This window comes from Vanessa atalanta, chromosome 1, assembly GCF_905147765.1.
Source record: "Vanessa atalanta chromosome 1, ilVanAtal1.2, whole genome shotgun sequence".
NCBI classification, from domain to species: domain Eukaryota; kingdom Metazoa; phylum Arthropoda; class Insecta; order Lepidoptera; family Nymphalidae; genus Vanessa; species Vanessa atalanta.
Window position 1 is genome coordinate 2,594,778 of NC_061871.1, and position 19,748 is coordinate 2,614,525.

Genomic DNA, 19,748 nt, shown 5'->3' on the forward strand with positions numbered 1-19,748 from the left:
CCCGAGGTATGACTTTATTTTTGTTTTCAGTTTGTTTTTTGATATAAACACGAACTCTATTAATTTATATTATTTATAAATATAATAATAATATTATAGTAAAATTTGCTATTGTTCTGTTTTGCAGGGTTGTGATGTTATATATTTCATTAGTTTTCTATATTTTCTTGCGTCTGGGTGTTTGTGGTACCGTCGTTACTTCTGATTTTCCATAACACAAGTTCTTTAGCTACTTACATTGGGATCACAGTAATGTATGTGATGTTGTTCAATATTTAATTTGATATTAATTATATATTGTTTTTAATTATTTATGTGATTATATTTTTTTATACTAAATAATTATCATCGCGTACTGTTGTAGTTAGGATGTATCGATAATTCCATTAAAAACATTAAAAAATACATAATAGGCATACCTTAATAAAATAACAAATTGATAAAATATGTATGCGAGTTTATTAAATTTTATTATGTCTGTTGATGTAGCTCACGATTGCGCTTATAAAAATTTACATCTTGCTTTAATTTATACTTTTAACCTCAAACAGTTATGCAAATGACTCTGGACTTAGCGGTTAAGCTTATGATAAAAGCGTACGTACAGTTGCAGCTAGATGGTCTATTTCAGTTTTGCCTTTAGTCGTATGAAAATTTTATCACGTCTATTTTTAAAGCTTACACAAAAATACTATTTAAATTAGATTTTAATGACGTTTAGGTCATGTTGTGCATAAACATAATATTTCAACATATTTTCGTTTAATTATCTTTTATTTAATTACGTCCGCTAATTGCTTGTCAAAAAAGCGGACGTTTTGGAAAGAAATATCTCAGACCAGATAAGAACCGACGAAAGAATCTCAGTGAGACCTTTTCTTAATAAGGCACTTACGATTAATATTTTTATAATATTTATTAATATTTTGCAACAACCCAAAGTCTGCCCTTCGTTTTTTAAATTTTTATTTGGATTTCCTGACTTTTGTAGAATTCTGATTTAAAACTAGTTCATTTTCATTCGAAATAATTACTAACCGCGTGTATTTAGGGTCAAGAGCTAGTGAGTTTGTAACTGTTATAGGTCTCAAATTATAGGCAATATTGTTATGTTTTACCAAAATACATTATCTATTATGAGAATCGAGCGAAACATTATTTTTTGTATAAAAACAACATTAGCAAATAAACAAGAAGTTAATAGCAGTCTTCTGCAAGATAAAGATTGATATCAGCTCCATCGAGTACTTCAAATTAGAGTACCATAGGACATTACTTAAGAAATAACTAAAATACAAGGTTAGCCATACGGATACTCACATGACTTGATATTCTTATTTTTTTACCGCGAATGCTTCCGAGCTGAGTATACTCGCCAATCCATTAATGTAGGGTTCCATTGTGACTTAGCATCTATAGTAATACCGAGAAAAACTGTTATGGGTATATACTAAAGTTTGTTCTCATTTGAGAGTACATTTGTTTTTACACATTTTGCATATGGAGAAGAAAAAACAAATTTTGTTATATAGTAGATTATTATTAGCAACATTTTAATTAGATTTTTTTTTATTATATGCATAAGAAACAATATGTCTCCAAAGTTCGTGTAACAGGGCTATAAAAATGTCTAAAATTGACTTCGTTTTTATTTTATTTTTTGTTTTGGTTCAGGCGCTCACGTGAACCCTGCGGTCTCCGTAGCACTGTGCGTACGACGTCGAGTATCGCCGCTGCGGACGGCGCTGTACGTGGCTGCACAGTGTGGAGGCGCCATAGCCGGCTCTGCTGCTATATACGGGTAAGTGTTGAAATCTATGTAGACTGAATAAAAAAGGTTAATTTTTAATTATAATATATTTATTTATAAAATAATAATTAAACAAGCTATTCTATACAAAAAGTATATAAGTTGTATTTAATCGACATAATAATAAGTAGAAGATACGAATTCCATTTTTAATGCAAATTTTCAAAGATTTTTATAATTATAATATACATATTATAATTATAAAAGTACAAAGTTTATATGTTCATGTACATTTTACATTAATGTACTCGTTCAATATTATAAATATAAGTATTTAAATTTCAAAACGGTATTAAAAACGTTTGACAGTGAAATGTTTTTGTTTGAAACGGATTTAATTAAAGATAACTCAATAGAAGGCCATTATTCAATCCGATAAAAAAAAACATCGATCAGATGGAAATAGCCGAATTGCATTTAAATTGCAGTTTTTCACTCAAATAATTTATCAGGATATTGGCGCAGGGCTACTATCTACTGATACGCGATGCTGAGATATTAATGAAGCACGAATAACTATGCTCAAATAAATGTTTCTAGAACCATTGTATATTTTAAATTATCTTTAAAACATGATAAAAAATTAATGTATAAGTTATTTATTTAGTATTGTTTTATATTTTATTGGTTCTTACGCATATATAGTTTCGGTCTTTATTTTCGTAAAATATTGAAACTCAGTATGTTTTGAAAAGGACCAAATTTAAAGAGTCTCCGAAGGCCTCCTACATAAAAGTCCATGCACTCATTAAGAGTAATAATACCATAAATGGACATACAGCTAGTGTGAATAAAACTAGGTTACATTTAAATAGGGCGGGAATAACTCTGTGGAAATTTTCAGCGTCATATTCATAAAATTCCAATGTCTGCTCTTTCTCATTGGTTGGTTCTGAGTTCAAATATTTAATATACTTTTTTTACGGTGTTGACGAAAATGAGGCGTAGGTATAAATTCAGAAAAACAATTTAGTATGATTTTTTAAATTATCATAACAATATAGTGAATAGTTTTTGTTGTCGTTGAATTTTATTATAATAGTTTCCGAGAGGTGTCCCGTGGGTACCTGATACCTGGCAACGCATTTAACAAAACTACATCATGATCGGTTGTATAGTTTGGGCAAATACTGACATTTTTTATTTATAGTTTATCACTTAAGTCTATTGGAGAAATGAAGAGAATAACATTTTCAGTTATTATAAAATATAAATAGAACATTTTCAATTTTAATATATTTAAACAAATGTAAATGAACTTACTTAAAATTGTGTATTCATGAGGCTACTGAGATTTTTTTAGGTAAATATTTAAACATTTAATCAGAACAATTGCTTATTTCAAAGTCAAATGAGAGGATTTAGCGTAAACAAACTAAATTCGAGCAGCGAGCTCTTCCCACTACCACCCTCGAAGATTCTATTATTTTGCGTAAAACAACACACACTCCAGAGATGAAATTAAACTAGCTCTTTGAGTATTTACTATATTCGAGTAAAACCCATATTTATTACATTAATTTTTATTATTTTATGAATGTGTATGTATTTCTACGCTGCGAGTATCTTCAATAATTTATAAAAATATATTATATATTTGTATTTTGCTAAAATTCATACATACATACATACATACATTTTATGCTCAGTATAAAATAAATAATAATATAAATTTCATTTTATTTGATTAGGCGGTGTTAAATGGTGTAAAATTTAGTGGTAAGATAACATAATAATTCTTTAAAGGTTGTAAACAAACATACAAATGTGACCTTATGTTGAATGTTTTCTATTAAATGTAGGTTTCGTCGCGATGGTTGTCTTTGGCACCGAGCAAGAAATTCATTATTATAAACAAGAAAATATTTTGGAGGTATTCCGAAACTTTATCACTAGCTAGCAAACTTTAGGGATACATAAAACAGACGCATAAAAACCCGAGGGTTTTCTATGCGCCTGAGTTGACTGAGTTTTAATTCAAGGAAGTTCATTTCAGAATAGAATTGATTTGGAATCGTTTTTCCATTCGTAACTAGCAATAACGATACTTCTTTCCAATTTTCCGAATAGCACCGGTAATAAAGGCTGCCAATTATCAGCGTCTGTCTCATTACCTTTACCCAATAAAGAAGATTTTATAGAGACACGAATCGATTCAATGGAATTTAATATATATTACTAGCGCTCTATATACTGTTTCGTCGGTCTGTGTTCTGTGGGTCGTTAAATAGTCCATGATATGTCTCAAAAAAGTGTTATCTTACGAAATGAATTTTTAATTAAATTCTAGATTAGAGATAAAGCACTTTCTACAAACTTTTTAGCCTTGTTATATTAAATATAATAAAATGGCACGTGCTACGATACATTCATATATTTACGTAGGTAGTTAGAAAATGTAGCGTATGGTAACGTAATGTCCATTACATTATTTTTAATTGAAAATACTTACGTAATCATAACCATCAGCGAAATAGCAAAATATTAAAATAATTATATTTAGGTAAAAGTAATACACGGAAAATGTAACTTTTAGTATAAGATTGTTGCTAAGTTAAACTCAAATTATAAATATAATTATATCAATAGAAACACTCAATTTGTCTAAAAAAAGGCAATTACGTTTAATGATCCTAAATATAAAAAGGATGAAGGCGAATACTTTAATTAAGTGGATTTATATGAAAATATTTTAGGCTGAAAGTCTAATTAAATTTGTGACGACGGGAAATTTTCGTCCGCTCAAACGACAGCAACCTGGAAAAGTCAACACTTAATTTAATCAGTAAAAGTAGAATGAGTTTGGGCGTTTTATTGCCTTACAATCCGATTTTTAGAATTGAATATATTTTTAAATCGGCATAGGATGTGGGCTTATTAGAGCCACCCGAGGTTAAGTGGTTCAAATCACCCTTAGACAGTGTTAGAAATATTATTAACACTTTGTACCTGCAATTATACTGGCTCAATTATTCTTCAAGCCGGAACACAGTGTAATATACATATTATTATACTTACAAATAAAGATGCTTCTAAGCCAAACTCGTATATTTTTTAAATGTTTTAACATTCATGTAGGGTTTTTCGATCGATTTCGGTAACGTGACAAATCATTGGACAAAGTTCAAAAGCATGGACTGTTATTATTTACTTAAATTATCTTATTTATGATCGAAAGATTAGTAATATTTGTATTAGAAGATTGGGATAAACGCAACTCTTCTAATGACAGTTTTTATAAACTATATTAAACTACTTTTTGCTAAATATGTACAAAAGTGACATTTATGTAAATTGTCGCTGTTGATCGTACAATAGCTTTCCATTAAAAGTATAACCTTCGATCAAGTTTTAACTATAAACAATATATGCTTTTATTTTTTTTTAAATGCTGCTATCATTTTGATTAGCCGACAAATATAAACGTAACAATTTCAAATTAGATATTTATTCGAAAATTTAAGCATTCATAAATTTAAAGTCATGTAAGTATTCTAAAATTTAAAAATTCCGTTCATAAAGTCCTTCCGAGTTAACAACGCATTTGGAAACTGAAATTTTAGATTTCTTTGCTATTTACATGCAATCACCTGGATACTGATTCCGATGTTTATCGATCCGATAGTATCGATACAATCGTGTTTGAACATGTCTGATGTTTCGATATTAGTTACACATTCGACGAGTTCAAATAATTTGACATGTTTACTCGAGATTATTATGTTGGTTTTGATGATTGAAGTGTTTGTACAATTTGACATTTTGTATAAAATTTTATCTGACGTATGATGTAAAAGCATTGATGTACTTCCTTTGTGAAATAAAAAAGTTTAATGTTTGATAATATATGAAACTCAAATTCAAAGTTCTGATCACATTAAATTGGAATATAATTTCAATATTAAACATACATTGCACTAGCATGTTGCATTTAACTTATTTATTGATAGTAAAAATAAAAACGACAATCATTTCGAAAAAAGAAATTACATAAATCTGTTACGCCTACAATGATTTAAGCGTCAACAGCTCAACGATATTCTACATATTAAATCTCTTACAAGTTTGATGTTCTTCCTTGGGTTTTTGATCGTATCAGCTTCTAACACTCGTTTTACTTTTAATTACATAAATTAAGAAATTCCTTGAGAAGTTTCAACGTTTTGTTTTTTATGCCGTTAGTAAAGTTGATCACAATCTGTTAATTAACGCAATTTGACAAACCTACAAAATTTGCTATCCTTTTCGACCTCACACGTGAAAAAGAGATAGAGCTATATTTTTGTACTGCCAAATTGGTTTATAGGTTTACATCAATCGATTTGGTAACATATTGTTCATGTAGAAAATACAGGTCCAAGTTTACTGTACATATTCGTTGAAAGATATTAATATACAGCTAATAAAGTGAAATTAAAGGCGTAAAGGTAATATATACAAATTTTAATACAGAGAAATGGGACGTCGGTTGTGTTTGTACATTATTGTTTTAAAAGACTAAAATAGCAGAGGATAAATTTATCATTGCATTTATTATGAAATTTAAAAACACAAACAAATAGATTACAAATGTCTTATATAAAATAGTTAGAGAAAAATAAATAAAACAATTTCATTTTTGTGTTCGTCGTAAAAGTTTACATTAGCATGAATAAAAATGAAAAATAAAAAGATTAATTAATAACCTAAAGACATACATTAACATAATTTTAAAATGCACACGGGCAAAGTTACAGGGCAAGTTAAAACAGTAATTTTGTTTAAGCGAATAAACTCCGTAACATGTTTTTAAAAAAATAAATGCAATATGAACAGGTTTCCGAGGAGTCGTAACACCAGTTATATTTGTGCATCTGCTGGGTATATTTAGGGCGCTATAATTTAATGTTCGCTTCAAAGGTATGAATTCCATCGGAATTACATTTTCGATAGTGGATTTTTTTCTTTTTAACCATCTATTTAGAGACGTTAATGTGTTGGTCGTTTTAACGTGTTTATAAGATAATCAAGATTAAGATAATCATTTTCAAATTAACAATTGAAGTTTTCGTCTTATATTCAGTCTACATTATATATCAATTTCTTTTCGAATAAGATTATCTATTTAATATTATTATTAGAACGGTCGTCTAATATCAAAATAAAGTAATAGCCTTTAAAAGCCCACTGCTGGGTTACTAGGTTTTCTTTTTGAGGAGCAGGTTGGTGGAGCACAAATGTGGCAGAAACCAACCGACACGTGCGTGCTTAGTCACGATGTTCTCCTTGATTGATAAAACATAAATTTTATTAAAGTTTTATTTTTCAAAAAAAAAAAAGTTTATGATAGATTACAGAACTGAAAACTTCTTTTTATATGATAGTATAATACTATAGTGATGTCTTGAATCGATCACGTTGCAAAAGCAGCTGTTAAATTGATATAATATTATTTAGTATGTATTAAAAAAATACGGATGTTTCCACTAGAAATATTTTCAAGAGTTTTGTATGTCATTTGTTACATTATTGGAAGTGAAACTAAGGAATCTTATCTAAGAAGCAGCAATCTTTTTTTTTTTATGTCATTGGTTGGCGGACGAGCATATGGGCCACCTGATGGTAAGTGGTCACCACCGCCCATGGACAAAGGCGCTGTAAGAAATATTAACCATTCATTACATCACCTATGCACCACCAACCTCGGGAACTAAGATGTTATATTCCTTGTGCCTGTGATTACACTGGCTCACTCACCCTTCTAACCGGAACACAACAATACAGTGTACTGTTATTTGGCGGTAGAATATCCGATGAGGTACCTACATAGACCGGCTTGCACAAAGCCCTACCACCAAGTGAAATATCTAATAATATAAATCTTAGAATATATAGATAATTAGTGGGCGTCCGTGGCTACCCTCGCGTTTTTGGGCTTAGTGGCTAAAAAAGTAGCCTAAAGGAAGGACTCCTTTGGCTTTCTTAATAGAAATATCATAAAATTGAGTGGTTTGGCGGTGAAACAGACAAACAGACACAGTTACTTTCGCATTTATAATATTATTATAAATATAATTAACGGCCTGTAATTATCCCACCACTGGGCTAAGGCTTCCCCTCTTCACAAGGAGGGGGTGCTGATTCCTATATCCTGTTCTATTACGGATTGATATTTTGATATAAAAACCTAACAATACACACTGTATTATATCAATAAGTTATACAAGTCATTCAACGTTCAGAACTTACTTTAGCAGATTCAGATCATGTACACTGTTGATCTTACGTACGCAATGAAAGTTTTCTACAAAAAATAGATATACATACATACGTGTAACCCAGCTGAAGTCCCGTCTCTGATAAGAATATGAAAACAGCGGTCCTCGGATAGGAAAACGAAAATCCCTCGAGATCCGATTGCCCTAATAAGGAAGGGCACTCGTACGGTTACCTGGTCGACTTTACGAACGTTCTTTATTTCATTCAAAAGTATTAGCGTTATCATGAATACCGGCTTATACCCGATTTTATGAGCCGGAGCTTTTATTCGATGTGTTCGATCAAAAAAGAATTTCATATTTTATATCGATACATGGAGGATTTACAGAAAGACGTTTTATATAGTCTTCGCTTTTACTCTAATGGACTGGTTTTGTGTGAGGCGTCAGACTGTGATACTGTGCAGAGTTGAACTTATTTCAATTCGATTACAAAATAAAAATAATAATACTCATATTTTTTCGTCTTTTAATAATTTATATGAAATATGTTTAATCGAATAACAACAGGTAAATGTGAATCGTCACCACAATTCTTGGCTGTATTACCGGTTCGGAATGTCGGATCTGCCGAGAAGGGCAGACAACTCGGTTATTTCAAGAACGTTTACGATTCGTATAAACCGTAACAACAATTAATGCTGTGCATTATTATCGTGTCTGTTTGTATATAATCATGTTTTATAATATATATAATATAATTACATATTAAGAGCCGAGATGGCCCAGTGGTTAGAACGCGTGCATCTTAACCGATGATTTATGGTTCAAACCCAGGCAGGTACCACTGAATTTTCATGTGCTTAATTTGTGTTTATAATTCATCTCTAATTACAACGAAATTTTGCCACATTTGTATTCCGCCAACTTGCATTGGAGAAGCGTGGTGAAATATGCTCCAAACCTTCCTCTCCCTTTGAGGAGAACCTCAAAGGGAGAGGAGGCCTATAGCCCAGCAGTGGGAAAATTTACAGGCTGCTAATGCTAAAAAAAGATACATATTTATTAAATATGCTAATATATTATGCTAAAGAAGAATTAATTAATCATTCGCAATATATTAATTAAAGCTGAATATTATTTTCTATTTGCATGGTTTTTTAAATATAATCTAAATACTTCTAGTATACAGTTTATTTCAGTTTCGTGACGGCTTTTATGATATTAAATAATCCTTATAGTACAATTCAATAATAATAAAATAATTAAGAAATAAATCTTTAGGTTGGCACGATATGCTTCTTAACCGATGATTGCGGGTTCAAACCCACTCAAACACCACTGAATCTTAATGTGCTTAATTTGTTTTTACAATTCATCTGCTCGGCACTTGGGGAAAAAGGTGAGAAAGTCTGCTGCATGTGTCTAATTTCAATGAATTTAGCCACACGTGTATCCAACAGGTATCAATTCCTAAACTAAACTTCATCTCTAAGGGAGAGGAAGCCTTAGCCCAGCAGTGGAACATCTACAGGCTAACAGCTTTAGATGTTGATGTTTTTACTTATAAGTCGATTGTCCACCTATTGGCGGGATGCCAAAAGACACGTAAAATTAAATATTTCAAATAAATATTTGATGTTCCACAAGCAAATATTTAAAACAATTCCATAACGAGTGCAAGCAATAACGTTCTAATAGCTAAGTTAATAAACATTAACAGTGTACAAGTATACACAATTAAGTCGTAACCCAACCACCGTCAGTACCTGTTTCTGCTGACTAATCTTCTAATGAATTTCAAACAGGTACAAAGACATTGCAAAGAACGAACTTGCTTACTTAATACTTTTATTTGAAGTTGAATTTTTTGTGTTATTATTATATTTTGTGGCGATAATAACACATACTACGCCGCTTCGCGTTTGAAACCTGCAATATTTAGATGATTTTGAAAACTGATTAAAATTCCACCCAGGCGACACGTCAAGAATATAAGTTAGTAAGAAACAAAAGTGTTTTACAGTAATCTATTCTCCGCATCTGCACGCAGTCGTCAAAAAAATAGCCGGAAGCCAGGTGTGAGCCACAAATAACTTAGTTTTTGTGTATCGATAGCTCGTTAACATTAAATTTCGAGTTTTAAAACTAATCGTCACTAAGTTATCTAATATTAATATAATTTCAGATTCATGTTTTAATGTGGTTTTGCTTTATTGCAAAACTGTAATAAAATATTACTGTACACAAATAAATAATACCCATTTACCGATGAAAATAAATATTAAAAATATCCTTAATGCTGATATTAAAATGCTAACTTGACTGCTTCATTTGTCTAGATATTATAAGACAGTAGACTTCGAGGGGCTAAGTTCAAACCCTAGGTCGGGCTGATAAAGAAGTTATTGGGATTGTCTTAGTAAAAGCACGGCGTTTGACATGGGGGTCACACTTGTGCACTATATTGTGTCCTGCGTAGTTGGCTGGTCTCCCTCGAGACTCCCTATGGACGTCATAATTCCTCAAATGTCATACTGACCTCGGCTTAAAAAATAACTTACTATCCCTACTACTTACTACTACTACTAATTATTATCCGACAACTTTTAATTTAGCCGGAATTCCAACCCAAAAGCTAAAAGCTACTGGATATAACTCGAATAAGCCGCTTAATAGCATAATAATTACTGTCTGTAGGTTCCAAGTATGATGGCTAATAAACAAACCTAATAAGTATTTACTTATATAAATTCACGAACAACAATTAAAATGATCTCTTTGGTGTTTGTATACAAATTGCATGGTTCAGAGCAGGTAGCTAGACCCTGCTATTGTTACCGACAGCAACGCAAAATATTTTTGGAGTATAATATAAGGGCCATATATTGAATAACGTTTTACAAAGCCAGTGTCTACTTGAATGGTAGGCTAGACTTATGGCCAGGTGGCTCATGTCTTTGTACTGTGAAGACTACATTGGATAAATCATCCTACTACACTTATTTTAACTGTTTATTATCTATATATAAGTTGCATTGAAGCAGCACGGTGGTGTGAGCCCAAAAACTCCTCAATGTCTGTACGCACTTTCCCACGTTTTCCCTTTTATACGCACGAAAACGTAAAACCACTTTCGCCTTTATTAATTAACTTATAAATTAGTTTTACCATAATTAATAATGTCGAATAAACATAATATATGACTAATAGATTATCGAGTGAAGCAGACTTGTGCAATGCGAGATCCGTTTATTGTTGAGGCAAAAAGCCGCTTCTTTGAGCTTTACTTAAAATAAAATAATAATAAATTTAAAATAGTTTAAATTGTTATCGAATGAGATAATCAAATTATACTATAAATTACCACGTAAATTAATATAGTAATTAATTAAGAAAAGTCATAAGTATTTCAAGTTAGTTCGTATTATTTTTAGTTCATGACACGACGAAGGGGGAGAGCAGTAAAATCGCACAATAAAATGTATTTGGTCGAATGGTAAGGAATTCCAAAAGCTGATCATCCATATATATGTAGATTTATTAATTAATACTCAAACTATATTAGTCAATCAAATCTTACATTCATATTTATTACATATGCATTTAATTAATTCCGCACACTTATATAACGTTTGGATTGAATATATACATATATGTATACAAAGATCGATCAAAGATGGTCGACTTTTTCACCTGCCGTGTTAATGCCTGTATCTGAGGTGAGAATTGTCTGTTAATTTAAAAATCACATTGAATTATAGCGTTTGATATATTTTAAGAGACAAATTACTCAAAATTATAATACGGCTATATATCTATAGTTTCATTTGATAAGTATATATGTCGGCTGTGCTATTTGCCACTAGTTCGATACTCGCTTACAGAAATATTTTTACAGAGCATATTGATGTTTGTTGGGACTCTTTGTTTGTACTGTGTTACCATATTCATGTCTAATCTTCCTAGCTGTTGAATGTGCTGTTCTTTTGGCGAAGTTATAAAAAACAATAGGCACATGAGAGGAGGATAAGACATATTAGAACAAGTGTCAAAATTATCTAGTAGTCTAAGTATCCATATATCTGTTTCATGAATATATTGCTTTTGACGTAAGGTTCACATGGACACGCCAAAAAATCAATTTGGAATACGACACTACTATTACTCGTCATTGTTACTGAACACCTGCTCCATACCATTGTGTTAGTTACATTTACAAAAGCTCTTTCCATTTGTCAAAGCTGCTACACCTATTGTGAGAAAAAAAAAATTACCTGCCGTGTTAAAATGTGAGTCATAGTGTAAATGTACGCAATAAATCTGGATAGAAGTTGCCAAGGTTGACATTCTGATATGCTTGTAAAATTTCTTAAAAAAAAATAAAAAAATAATGCAACCTTTTTTGTTGAACCATACGCACTGACCAGTATTTGTCATTTACTAAGAAACGAAATAATTTAAAAATATAACTTTCATTATACTATATATACATATGCATTTCAAAATTTCAAGTTAGTTTTCAATTAGCGAGCAAAACCGTGAAATGAATAAAACAAGAGTTGGAAACAACAATTTTAACTTTATGTCAGTAATCTAAATAAACACAACTCGCAGTTCCATTGAACAAATAAAAGTAGTATTCTCAAAACTAAACGTAACAGCTGCAGTTTGATGTTCGAAATTTAATCTTCTAATTAAAAACTGACAACGTGCAGTGAATATATAGAGTACAGGAACATCTTTTAAATATCCCACTTGTGGAATAAAACCTCAACTTTTATGTTGCTAGATATACTTGTGGAAGACTTGCTATCCTCAAAATGATTTATTTCACCGCCTAAAGCGAAATTTATAAGGTGGATGTAACTATGTACCTTTTCACATGTAAACCGCTCAATCGATTTAGATGAGATTTCGTATGGAAATAGTTTGTGTTGTAGGACATAGGCAAATTTTTTTTAATTCACCTTTCGGGGATAACTGTGGGATGACGGTTCGTCTGCTATAGTTTGTTTGGTTTGATATCGCAATCGTAGGTTAAGTTTCACGTGTTCCCATCTCTGGACCATCTCGGCTCTCAAAGAGTAAGCATAAAAAAACATTTATAATACTTTGTACGAACAACTAAGATTAAGATTATTAATTGTTATTGTTTAACATAGCTCAACAACAGAGCGATCGATACCTCAAAAAAGAGAACTTACGAACAAATGGAAAAAGCTCGCTAATGTCCTCTAGGGTCCTATCGACAGTTTTAACTCTGACGATATTAACTAGAGCTAGATTAAAGAAATGAAAACTCATTCACACTAAGAGTACGAACTATTATAAAACACGTCCCTGCGGGTAAATACGGTCGAGGATTCTAGATAAGTTTTGAATTTCGTGAAACTTACAATGCACCAGTGAGTCGAAATTTTCGCTTCGTTAGTTACAAAGCCATTTGAGAAAGAGCTGTCAGAAATATACCCCACAACGTGATTATAACATTTTTATACATTCATTATTATTTGAAATAATATTACATGCTGTATGTAAATTATTTGGGTACGTTTTAACGAAAATAAAATATATCTATGTATTTGATCAAATGGTGAATACGAAATAAGAGTCGGTCTTCATATTTTCCTGCTAAATAACATTATATTTGTTTATTTTAGATTCTTTGTGGTTATATGTTTATATTCGTAAATAAATGTTATAAAATCTTTATATATTTTTTTACAGATCATAAAAGTAATTGACTACTATTTTCGAGATTTATAAAGTTATGTTCACAAGCAAAATGTGAGCAAAACTTTTTAAATAAGTTATGAATTGAAAACAAAATTAGTTTAATTTTTTACAATTTATCGCGTCTAACGTCTTTGTTTAACACTTCATTATCTAAATTCTAAAATATCTTAAGGGTCTCCAAAGTGCACTGAACTTGCGGCAGATGGGCACACGTGCAGGCTGCGCTTACGCACGTGTATCCCCTCTACAGACATATGCCTGTAGACTCCATACACCCTTTTGTAGCGGCCATATCGTTTTAAACGAAATAGCAGGTCTTAAACTTTTTAGTCCTATGTCATTATATATATTTTAAAAATAAGTTTTATATATATATTTTTTTTAACTCTGTCATCTGATTTAATTAAGCGATGGTTTAATATTTTAGAATAAAACTCTATAAGTTTATAAATAAAAAAAAAATCTATTACATAATGAGAAAGCCGAGTTAAAATTTTATAATACACGTGTATTTTTATGACTGTAATCAAAATCGTATGCACCAATTGTATCAAAATAATGTATCCAAATTCATAAATAATATATCGTTAATAACGTTATTTTTAAACGCACGTGTATTTTAAGCAAAGGCTTATTGTAATATTTATTACAGTACTTACCTCGCAAATCACATTTCAACATTTTAAATCATTTGTAATTCATCGCTCTTTTAGTAATTATTTGTAACAATGAAATAAACTTTTTGCAATGATATAGGTTGCTTATATATAAGTAAAAGCTTATTCGCTACACCTGCTCAATTTCAAGCTGTCAAACTTTGCGTAATTCTCAAAGATTTACAAAGATATATCGTATACAAAGGATTTGAATGTTCTGGTGAATTTTATGACAGATACGTTTTGTAAAGAAGTAATATGACACTAAAGTTATACATATTTCGAGCATATATATTGCTCTATGAATATAAAGCGCTCTTGAATTCACGTGATTTATTCCCTTACCCCGTATTGCTTTAAATAATTTAACTAAAATGTTTATGGTAATCCTCATTCAAAGTTTATTCAAATAATCTCTTACCAATTATTTTGAATATTAATTAAGCAATTTTATTTAACCCTTGTAAATAGTATATAGATGACACGTAAAATAAACGGAATTTTCTATTTTATATGGATTATACTTGCGAATAAAAAAGTTAAAAAATCTTCTAAATGTTTCACTTCTGGGCTAATAAGGCTTTCTCTCTATGCTCTGAGTACACGAGCTACTGTAAGCTCGCTGAGCAGTCTCGTGCGTGTGCATCAATGTAAGCGTTATAAGTGGTGCATTATGCATCGAATTGGGTCGTTTTGGCTTTCTGAATCTTGGCTGGTATGAACAGGAAAAAATATTTCCGGACATACACAATGTGGATTTAGAGCTGAAATATCTGATAAATATCGATATATGTGTGGGTGAAAGCCATAAAACGCCCCAATAATGCACCGACAAATCTGAAATCAGCAACAGGTCATTAATGAACTGTTACGGACTAGAAACCACTACTAATATAAATATAGATGATAAGCAACCAAGGTTATAAATGAGCGCTTAATTTTTCTGCGTGTATATGTGTGTGCTTATAGACATAATATTTTTCAAGACACAATAGAGTGCGGAAAGGTGGGAAACCTTTGTTGATAAATTGATCGATGTGTCTTTTATCATCTCATATGATGGCTATTCATACGCATCTCTGATCCTTTTCTATTCTTTATCCTTTTCATTTTAAGAATAGGCTGTGATAACATTGTTTACTGTTGATTGTCTTAGTTTCATTCTTTTTTAGCGCAACGTGCTGAGCAACTTACGGCGCATAATACGTAAATCGTAGACGAATACTGTATCGACTACACGTGGATCCATTATGGTCACTGGCCTAAAAACGATTGCATTTCTATGTTTTTCAAGTTTTAAATTTGTTTGAAATTTATCTCGGACTTTTCAATTGACGAAAAACGTTTCTATCGGTAGGAATTTTAAGCCATGAGTTACTGTCAAGTTGTCTCTAACATTCGTTCAGAAAAACACAAATATAATACATAAGCTATGAATATCATTATCCTATCCCTTTTTGTTAGGGTTCACAGAGCAAAGCCTATCATTTTTGTTTGCATCAAGCGTCTCAAGTTATAAATAAACTAAGAAAAAAAGGTTTCTAATACAAACTAACGCCGTCATATGGTTAGGGTCTAGAATAAATAACAGAACAATCAAAGAATTTTCAAATAACCCAAAACTAAAGATTTGTTATATAAAATCTTAATAAAATGTTTAGTAATATCACTAAACATCCCATCAATCATCAATCTTTCAATCGCTGATCACGTTATACGTTGAGATTTTTTGAAAAATAAATAATGTTGTGTAGTCAATTTTTATGTTTATCACGAGATATGTTTTCATAAATGAGACAGTTAAACATTTCCAGTTTGTTTCACAATAAACAACAATAATAACAAACTCGTAGCATGGATATGAATGCATGTGAAGTTTCGTTGGAAGTAGGTCTTGCATTCAGCATTCTAAATTTCGTAATGTGCTGCGGAAGTCATTAGCATTAACTAGTTTTCAACTGTATCACGTGAAAAGTTCATGCATTATTATTTTGATAAATTTTAAAAATAGAAGCCGATAATATTCTCTGAATATGTTAAAAATGTATGTGTAAAATGTATATGTGTTGCCTGCTCATAATTGAATATATCGTGAGCATTATAATGTTTGATCTTAAAATTATAATGTTTAAATTTCGTTTGTTTTGCTGGCTGAAAATAAACCCATGTAGATATATTAATAATAATTTTATCATCGCTATCGTAGTCGAATCGTTAAGAAAAAATTAAAAAAAACATCAAAGAATTGTAACTTGTCCCGTATAAGACTTAATTTGTACTTACAGGTATGATTAAGGTCAAGCATAAGCCTATTTATTGTTCATTAAAAAAGCTATTTCAGACAAAATAAGGATATTATTATTATGTCTTTTTTAGATGGGACAATACTTACTTTACCTTTTTTATTATTAGTTACTTACTAATAATAAAAAATAATATTATTTTTTATTCATTATTATTAAATGACAATTTGTACTAACAGCCGTAATATGTATATTAAAAATTTTTGTGTTACTTGACTTACAAAATTCAATTGAAAAATTACTTTTACGAGCAACATAGTGATTACCAATCAAGCAATTTAGTTTCAATTATTAAAGTGGTTCAATTGTTAAGCAAAATGTGTTGTATACCATCTTATGTCCTCCTAATTTATTATTTTTCTAGTATTGAGTATATTTCATTTTCGTTCTTTCAGGCTTGTTTTTGTTTGGAAATTATACACACACACAGTACACAAAAGAATCGACATAAACAAAACCACTAATATAAAATCCTAAATACCAATGACTTAAAAGTCGGATATTATTGACATCTTAAACGAAGATTGTGGGTTCGAAGCCGGAAAATGATTGATAAATTTCATAGGCTTAATTTATGGATAAAGTTCACGTCATGTTTTGCCATAAAGCTGAACACCGATTTTTCTCTCCTCTTGAGAAAGTTTGCCCAGCAGTGGGGCATTAACAGGCTGTTACTTTATATTACACTAAAATTGTGACAGATTTATAAAATACTGTAAGCTAGCGCGATATCTATAGGTAAGGATCACTAGTGCTACGTCTTTGTCAGCCTGCCTCTTGACATAGAAATTGTACGTCACAAAATCTCCTACGGGTCTGATGCGAGACTACTTTTATAGTTACATACGAAGGTTTAGGAACAAAAGTATATTCTAAAGTGCTCTTTTCAACGATCTAACAATAAAAGTGCCTACTTCAACCCCGCTTTTAAAGGGCTCGAGACTTGAGTGAACATTCATGATAGTCGTTTTGATTTTGATATCTTAACGACATTATCTTTTTAGAAAATGAGCTTATAATTGTTATTCATTAATTTAAAGTTATTAATTAAAAGTGTTGCCAGCTTACATAAATAAGAATTTTTACCCTTTTTTAGTTATAACAAAATGCTCTTTTCAAATTTTAACTTTAATTACCAATATAATTATAATTAATATTATCTAGATCTATCATATCATAATAAAAAATCATAGATAGAATTATACACCAGATTAAAATTCATGTAATAAAATAAATAATGAATTAATGAATGGATTCCTTATTTATTTTATTGGAATAATGAATCGGAAGACATCACCACAACTTTGTTATAACAGATAGAAAAGCTCCCACAGAATGACGAAACAGTTCGGAGTAAATACCAAGTTCTTAAACAAAGGAACTGATAACTCGGCAAGCGACTACAGAATTAACGGCCGCGAGCGTTTGTCCGTAAATTGAGTTAATGTTATGTTTGGGTGGATTTTATTTCGTTGATTTTAATGTCAAAGGTTACGCTTTATTCGTTTTATTTGTTTTTTTTTTCATGTTCGCCAGATGTTGTGTTTTGTTTTCATTTTTTAGGTTTTCGTATTAGTAATGGGCCAAATATTGATTTTACTGACTATAAATATTCTGTAAAATTAACTAGAGAATTTAAAATGAACCAATTCTGTCCATCCTTGGTTTATATTATTATGATACCTAATACTTTATGATACTGAGCCCAGTGGTTATAATTCATCTCGTGCTCGGCGGTGAAGGAAACTCAACTCAACTCAAATTCCTTAATTCAATATAGAAGTATTACTCTTTCTTATTGATGGTCAAATTAAACACTATCACCGGTTCGGAAAAAGAAAACACCCTGACCTGAGAAGAACCGGCGAAAGAAACTCAGCGGGACTTTTTTTTTACGTCAAATTAATTATATACATAATTGTATATAAGTAGAAACAGCCAGGAGGCAATCGTTTCATTCCCAAGGTGTGCTATCAAACATAAACTCACTAATTGTATAGTAACCTTTCGCGCACAAGCTATGTTATGAGAATCACATTTTCTCATAAAAACATAATATTTTTCCGTACATACAAAATATTACAGAATATATATTGAGAAGCAACAGTCAATATCTTAATCAATGGTGTATGTGTATCTCTTAAGGATAACCCACATTGTACCCGTGTGATGCCGGGACGGATAGCTAGTTAATGTATAAATGCGTAATATTCATTGACAAAATTTTCAATAGAATCCGATATTTACTAACCCAATCAAATTTCTAATATACGCTTTATTTAACAGTATATTTACACGATGGACTATCCTATCGGAAAACACTGACGACGTTTTCCTTTCTTACAAACTGAAATTCAAAAATTGATTTCCAATTTCAAATTTACATCCTGAGTTTCATCCTCATCGGATTTTTCTGTAAAGTCTGTATTGAGCTCATTATCATAGAGCTTTGTATACTCATTTCCTAATTTTAACATCAAACATATGAAAATCTTTAGAATTCCTGTACATAATTTCATCCTATTAAACCCCTCGGTATAGGCTAATCGTAAGTCAGTCAGCTTAAAATAAAGATAGACATTTAAAAACTCTATTAAGTATATATCATGTTCTATACTCGTTTAACTCAACCGGTAAACCGATAGTTTGATATAAGATATCAAACTAGCGCGTGGAAATCATTTATATGATGCGAACTATCAAGCGCTTCAAGTAGATAATTAAATGAAGTTTTCATTCATAGTATCGTGTATGAATTTCAGTATTCAGCGCGATAGGGACACGGATCGATATACCGCTTCATTGGACGTGCCGCCACATGTTGCTATTGTGGAAAACTGTTGGAAACGTTTGAAACTCTCTCCGATATTATCATGAGCTAAGGTTGTCAGATTAATTTATGTTAAGTCATGTTTTTGATGTTAATATCGAGGTATAATTGTAGCTTAGTCCGTCTGCTTGTACCAACCAAGTGCCATATACCGCCAAACGATAATACTGTGCATAGCTGTGTAGATGATATGATGATGTAGTAGTAGTAGTA

General features: G+C 30.9%; 1 protein-coding gene across 1 annotated transcript in view; it reads left to right on the forward strand.

The window, feature by feature from the left end:
* Nucleotides 1-19,748, forward strand: part of LOC125064538 (neurogenic protein big brain) — a 71,581-nt gene that overhangs the window by 8,963 nt on the left and 42,870 nt on the right. The window contains exon 2 of the mRNA XM_047671640.1: nucleotides 1,675-1,801. Within this exon, the coding sequence (XP_047527596.1) occupies nucleotides 1,675-1,801 (127 nt within the window). The remainder of the gene's footprint in view (nucleotides 1-1,674; nucleotides 1,802-19,748) is intronic.